Source organism: Lytechinus pictus, chromosome 17, assembly GCF_037042905.1.
Source record: "Lytechinus pictus isolate F3 Inbred chromosome 17, Lp3.0, whole genome shotgun sequence".
Lineage (NCBI taxonomy): Eukaryota > Metazoa > Echinodermata > Echinoidea > Temnopleuroida > Toxopneustidae > Lytechinus > Lytechinus pictus.
The window spans coordinates 6,858,288-6,865,769 of record NC_087261.1 but is presented as its reverse complement, the minus strand read 5'-3'; the positions used below and the strand labels follow the sequence as shown (position 1 = coordinate 6,865,769).

The following is a 7,482-nucleotide window of genomic DNA, read 5'->3' as shown; positions in this document are numbered from 1 at the left end:
TGTTCCTTCTCCATATCAAGTGAGACTTCAATTTACTCGTTTCTCAACCGAGAAGGATTATGACTTCGTTTACGTGAGAGATGGATGGACATCAGACTATTCAAGCTCAACAAAACTGGCATCTTTATCAGGAGATTCGAGTCCAGATGACATCGTATCAAGAGGATCATATCTCTGGGTTTATTTCATAAGCGATGATGAACGCAACTTTTCTGGATTCAGTGTCAATATTCTGGCTGAGTTACGAAGTGAGCTAAATAAATGCAAATTAGTATAGTTAATATAAAAAGGGAAATTTTCGTATATGTCCATTGAGGAACTTTTCATTTTGGACACTTTTGGATGTGGTTGGGGGTATTAAACACGAGACATTCAGGTTCTGATCATGTAAAAGCAACATTATCACATGGTAAACACGATTTGGAAAAGAGAGGGATTAATTTCTGCAAGACACTTTCCATGTCTCGAAACACTGAGTCAGATAGAAGTAGCCGGGACGTGAGTGGGTCTAGTCTCACTACTTTAAGACTCTGCATTTCACTTTGCAAAATCCAAAGGTCTTTGACTGCACTCCAGAGTTAGACTAGGATTGTTCGGTTTTACTAAATCAAGTATGGTCATTGGGCTCTTCTACGTATAGTTCAGTAGGCAACTCGGTTCAACTTCGATTATGCGCAAGAAACAAAATATTCTTGACCTCTGAAAAAAAATAAACGAATTTCAATCTCAATATGCAACTATATAATATATTCTGACTTAACACTTAGCACTTAACGTGTTTAGTAGCGACGGTATATCAAAACATGTTACACGGCGGATAATATGCATACATGTGTGGAATTTGCTTTGCTTCTAGATAATATATTATTTTGTAGGTAGATCTTTTGTTGAAAGAAATAATGAAATGGTATTCGCTAGCAAAGTGGCGAGGATGTTGCCGCAAAATCTCCAAGTAGTTGCAGCGATGTCTACGAGATGTTCCCGAGGTGTCGAAACACCCATCAGTACACTTTGCGGCAACGTCCCCGCTGCTCTCTGGCAAAGTGCTAGTCACCTTGTCTGGAGACATCTAAAGCGACTGTAGTCTCTGATCAGTCTCCTTACCATCAAGCAGACTTCTCCACTTCAGCCCATCAGTTTTTCTGATCTTCTTCATGTCTCTGCGTTTGTGAAAAGTCTGAGATTTCGCTGAGACATCGCGGATGTGTCTCATTAGTTGGGCCTTGGGAAGCGAGGGTGCTGGTTTATATATTTTTTTTCAGAAACTCCAGAATAGAATTATTTTGTAACAGCTTTATATTATGTTATATGCTGAAGCACCCCGGGAAATCAGGATTGTATGCTAAAATTTCGAAATTGAACATTTCTTTATTTCAGTTTTTTAATGATTCAGTCAGTAAGGAGATTTCACAAATTTGTGATTCAAATTTCGAAAGTTTTTGCTTTCGGATGATTATCACTATGTACTACAGCTCATTTTACGATTTCCGTTATTATCTTACAATTTTCTTCCCCGTTTCCTACTGCAGTCGTTTCTGTAGATGCCGCGAAAACAGAATACTTAAGGTCACCGAATTACCCAGCTCAGTACCAAAACAACCTTGATGTAATATGGCAAGTGATCGCTCCGGACAATCATCGAGTTTCGTTGCATTTTGTTGATTTGCAGATTGAGCCATCAAGAGACTTCCTATACCTATTCCAGGGAAATTTGTCTGAATTTGAGATGTCTGAGCTAGTAATGCCTAATATTTCTGGATCAGATCTACCAGAAAACATCACATCTGTTGGAAAGTTTCTTTGGATTCGATTTACCAGTGATGAGGCATCGCAGGAAACTTATAGAGGATTTGACGTCTCAATGATTGCCAAACCAATATCAGGTTATGATAATCAATTTGACATCCCCTCTCTGTTTTAAGTAATTTGTTTTTACCTTATTGCATAACACAGGTGAAAAGGATAATATTACTGATAAAATAATGCAATTGAAAGAAAGGTTCTAGAAGCTCATTTCCCCCCTCCACATTCATAATTACTACGCAGACAGAAAGGAAAAAATGATAAATATTCCGACAATTTAACACGAGCACACAAACCTCCTGTCACACAACTTGAATATTTTCTTTCTTAACATCACTATCCACCTACTTTTTTATTTTAATGTTGTAGTGTTACGATACAAAAGTACCATAACAAATAACAAGTTAATATAATTACATGTACGCAAATTTCACTTTGATAATCAAAATTTCTCTTACACTCCTTTTATGTAACAGTAGAGACCTTGACATCTGATCATAATGTCCTGATAATAACATCAGTCTCAGTGACAGTTCTTGCTCTTCTGAGCTTCAGCGTTTTCGGATATATCACCTGGAAGAAAAGGTAATTGGAGAAGCTAAGCTGCCATTTACTTGCACTTCTAAGGGGGGGGGGGGGGAGTTACAAGAGATGAGTATTTGACAGTTGTCGGCAATGTAATACATTCATCTCAATATCATTATGCTATTGTGATTATCGTGATTATCGCATCTTTGGCAGGATTGGGATTATATAAAACTCACATTTCTTGAGACTGGTTCGGTATAAGCCTTAAACATTCCTATTATCCTCGCTAGTGAATTCATAATATCGTGGAGGACCCTTTCCATTATCTTTTTGTTTCTTTCAAGCCATTTTGTGACCATCCACTCGGCCCGCCAAAACCAAAAAATGAATCGCTAGAGACGGTTCTCTGTAAATAATCCAAGCAATTATTTAGAGCATTAATGATTAATGCATTGTCATGGATGATAAACATTACTGAACAATGAAAGTAAATGTATGGGGGTGGGTGCTCCGCGAAGAAAGAATAAGGATACATGTACACTAAAGGGAAATAAATTAAGTAAAAAGGGAATAGGGAAAGCGAACAGAATGCGGTGGGATCTTGTCCTGAGGGGAGTTGTCCTCCGGTAAAGTTGTCCTGGGAGACTTGTCCTCCGGCTGGGGGAATTGTCCTGGGGGACCTGTCCTCCGGGGGGGGGGGTAGTCATGGGGGAGCTGTCAAACGGGGAAGTTGTCAGGTGGAACTTGTTCCCGGAGCTGCCCTCCGGGGGCATCAATCCTGATACAATTTGTGACAACGGGTACCCGATCAAAATAACCTTCTGTTTTCGTTTACTTTGTTTAACACATCTTGAAAAAGATAAATGTTCACTCAAGACAAAATTTGTTTGCTTAAAAGCATGCTTTATGGTGGACTTAAAAATATCATTTTCTAGGAAACTCCTGAAGTGGATCTCGCCCTTTTTGTGAAAATAAAATAAATTGTTTTGCAAATAGGGAAATTTTTTTACCAACTTTCCTCTTTTTTTATTGGTTTTATCTTGGTAGAACTACTAAAACTTGATATATTTCGCCGAAACATATCACTGTATAAGATCCTACATCTTTCGCAAATGAGCTCTTCAAATAAGTAACATAATTTGCTTAAAAAACCCTTTGAAATCTTGGCATTCTCAAAATGAATTGGCAATTTAAAACAACCCAACTGCTACCACACGTTTAAAAAGATTGGAATGATAAATATTATAGTTCTTACATTGTTGGTATTATGGATTATCCGGGCTTTGAGGTATGGTTTATTTCTTTTTAGTGTTTTCTCCAGGTTGTCTGACATTTCAAATCTTTTGTAATGATAATGTTGTAGCCGGTTGATTTAATTGAGAATAAAAAATCTTTTGAATAATTCGTTCCTTATTTCCCCCTTTTCATTCTTTATATGTTTATTTTCTTTGACATAATATTACAGAACTAAGGAAGAGCAAGACGATGGACAACAAGAGGGGCATTACATGGACCTAACACCATCCGTTACGTCATCACCAACCTACGAAGCATTAGGAGCTGTTCGGCTGTCAAAGATAAAGGAGAGCCCGACGTATGAGAACAAATCAGTAGTGAGACATCATCAAAATATTCACGGAATAACTGCAGAAGATGAGCATCCATATGAGCTTCCCAACTGATCATATATTTGACCAAACTCTCCATACGATATAGTACTGCTATTCGGTATACTAAATAATAGAAAGTGCTCCCGTAGATCTTCGAAATTAAGAAGACCGATCATTTGATATAAATCGTGTTTTCTGAAAAATTAATGAACTTTTGCGAATTTATATAAATTTAAGATTTATATTTACATGATTAAATAGATAATTAATTTGTTCGTAGTAATGCCAGACAAGAAATTCGTCGAAGGGGTGTTTGATTACAATTTAAATGTAGAGGTTAAATATATAAATTTATACTCAGTGGATACAAATATAAGGGTCACTGCTTAAAATTTTGATATTCTAATTATAGATTGCGCGTGTTTTTTGCACATCTCACCTCACATCCAGTGTTGTGTCCGAGTCCGGCATATCCGTATCCGAGTCTGGCATGTACGAGTCCGAGTCCGGCACATGTGCAAAAGTATTACGTATCAATCAGAACATGGTCGCACTTAGATTTTAATATTTTTTTGCTGGGGGCAGGACGCGTGCACTTTTTCAAAAAAACAGCGAGAGAACGACGTGACCGAACTTGTCATTTTGGAGCTTTCGTATTTTATAATGTGAATTATGAGAATTTCAGCACACTTTTGGTGAATTTTTGTGGAAATTTGAGTAAAAAAAAAACTGCTACGGCCATGAGTCAGAAACAAGTTTCTCATTAAAATTATCTGTACTTTAATATATCATAGGCGGATCCAGACCCCCCCCCCCCCATTGGCGGAACAAAAGAAAAAGAGGAAAGAAAGGAAAAAAAAATTAAAAAGGGAAAAGGGAGGGGAAAAAAGAGAAGGAAGACTTGAAGAAAAAAATCTTTATATCACTCCGGCAAAAAAAAAAAAAATCGCTCGAGCTTCGCGCTCGCATTGCATGTTCGATGAGATACATATCTTGCTCAACAGGCTGACATGGAGCCTAAAATATCGAGTATTGAAATCACTATACAAAACATATTTCAGTTCGGACATCGGACTTTCAGTATTTTGTTTAATTTACAAATTGATTTTTTTTAAGTGCTCTGTAAAATGTCCGTTCTATTGTCTTTAGTATGAACATTTTCAGCTACCTGTACCTGTTCTCTTCGCGTGTTCCATAAAATTCTCAAAATATCTCTTTTCAGGTGTGATTGTCAAAACTAATAAGCTAGCGCTGCACGCTTGCATTTTGATTGGTGAGTAATGTATACATCTATTGTTATTCTATAACAAACTACTTAACATCCCATTTTCCTGACGTTGTATACAAAAATCCGGCTCGCGATTTGCGCTCGCATTAACTGTTAAAAATACATTAGCCCATGTATCCCATCCATAATAACAAGTGCTTAAAATGTCCAGTTTTCAGGCCTTTATATCAACAAATTTCGCGATCTCATTTAAGGTTATTTGTTTTGCTTGTTTGTTTTATTTCTATTTCTGCGTTCACAATACATTGTCAAAAATATTTACATTGTTTGCAATATAAAAATAATCCATTATGTATACAATATACTTATAATACATAATTATTTTTAAAAATGGTGTTAGCATATAATTATTCACATTTTAATGATTAAAAAAAATTACGAATGAACGCAGGAGACCGCCAACGTGAGCGGTTAAGCTTGAAATTGATAGAGGCTTCATAAAAAGGGTTCGTGACTAAAATTGATATTTACTGATCAAGTGGGTGCAAGGCAGATGCAGGTGCGGGTGCTGTTGATAGCAGTAGAATATCATTTTTTTTAATGTTAGGTGGCTAATGAGGATTAATTTTGAGTATGGGATGAATAAGATTGAATTATATTTCTTTTAAGAGTTGTTTTTAAGCAGTATAAAGTGGAACAAGATTTAATATTGTCTGCAAGATTATTCCAAATATCTGGACCATGATGTCGAATTGATTTAGAGGTCATTTACAGTCTGTGGTTTGTGAGATGAAAGTTTTCAGATGTAAGAGTAGGGTAGCTATGGACAGAACTATTGAACTTAAACATGTCATCAAATGACGAAGGGAGTAGATTATTGATATACTTCAACATAATGATAGCTACCTGAAGAGTTTACAAGTCGGCGACTCTTAATGCTTTCTGTAGGAAAAATAAAGGAACAGTGTGAGCCAAGTAAATGCGATCCTGTACAAATGCGAATAACTCGCTTTTAGTCCAGTAGACGGTCTCATAGGCCATGTACAAGACCTGGAAAAGTTGTTAAGTACAAGGTTTTATTGTTGATTCGTGTTCCAGATGGGTATTGAAGTAAATTCAGCTTGGTTGCCACCTTGGCAACCTTGAGCATTTTTTTCATTAGCCTAATTAGCATAATCATCTAATTAGCATATATACAATATGTAATTTGCTACTTCTCTTAAACCAGAAAGATTGAAAACATAAATAATATCATTTTTCTAAGAGGTTCTGTGACGAGGAATCGATTCATAACAATAATTTAAACATTTAAGTTATGCAATTATCAGCCTAATTAGCATAATGAGCTAATTAACATAAGTGTAATATATACGTATAAATTTGTGGATGGCTATCCAAAAAATACCCAATACGTAGATAATGCAACCTTCCTATGGTTTTCTATAGCGAGTAATTCATTTATGACATTGTTTTTCAATTTAAGCAATGTAATCGGTGTAATTAGCATAATAAGCATAATGCACTAATTAACATATATGTGTGTAATATATATAAAAAATATGTATTTCTTTGTCATTTCATATCGAGAATGCCCGAAAACATGAATAATACAGCTATCCTATGGTTTTCTATGGCGAGGAATTCATTTATGACATTATTTTTCAATTTTAACCAATGTAATCGCTGTAATTAGCATAATAAGCATAATGCACTAATTAACATATATGTGTGTAATATATATAAAAATATGTATTTCTTTGTCATTTCATATCGAGAATGCCCGAAAACATGAATAATACAGCTTCCCTTTGGTTTTCTATGGCGATGAATTTATTTATGACATTATTTTTCCATTTTAACCGATGTAGTCGCTGTAATTAGCATAATTAGCATAATTAATCTTATGCACTAATTAACATATATATATATTTATTTGTCAAAGTACTACAACAGCCTGAAAACATGAATAATACAGCTATCCTATGGTATTCTATGATGAGGAATTCTTTTGTGAAATTATTTTCCCGTATAACAAATGTTATTGTTTTAATTAGCGTAATTAGCATAATGCGCTAATTAATTTAAGAGCAATATTTTACATATGAAAATATATTTCTTTTATCATTTTATATCAAGAATGCCCGAAAACATGAATAATACAGCTATCCTATGATTTTCTATGACGAGGAATTCATTTAAGACATTATTTTTACCTTTTTACCAATGTAATTTTCGTAATTAGCATAATGCACTAATTAAAATATATGTGCAATATATATATTCCTTTGTCATTTTATATTGAGAAAGCCTGAA

General features: G+C 35.1%; 1 protein-coding gene across 1 annotated transcript; it reads left to right on the top strand.

The window, feature by feature from the left end:
* The first annotated feature begins 1,535 nt into the window (after nt 1-1,535).
* Nucleotides 1,536-4,767, top strand: LOC135157293 (uncharacterized). Its single transcript, XM_064112404.1, has 3 exons — nt 1,536-1,883; nt 2,280-2,388; nt 3,797-4,767. Exons 1-3 carry the CDS (start codon nt 1,727-1,729, stop codon nt 4,011-4,013), a joined length of 483 nt encoding a protein of 160 aa, XP_063968474.1. The 5' UTR covers nt 1,536-1,726; the 3' UTR covers nt 4,014-4,767.
* Nucleotides 4,768-7,482: the final 2,715 nt, after the last annotated feature.

Bases quoted from the DNA above. Each gene is read 5' to 3' on its own strand.
- LOC135157293 (XM_064112404.1), top strand. From the start codon at position 1,727: ATGTCTGAGCTAGTAATGCCTAATATTTCTGGATCAGATCTACCAGAA. The intron at 1,884-2,279 runs GTTATGATAATC...TTTATGTAACAG, and splicing joins GATTGCCAAACCAATATCAG to TAGAGACCTTGACATCTGAT. The intron at 2,389-3,796 runs GTAATTGGAGAA...ATAATATTACAG, and splicing joins TATATCACCTGGAAGAAAAG to AACTAAGGAAGAGCAAGACG.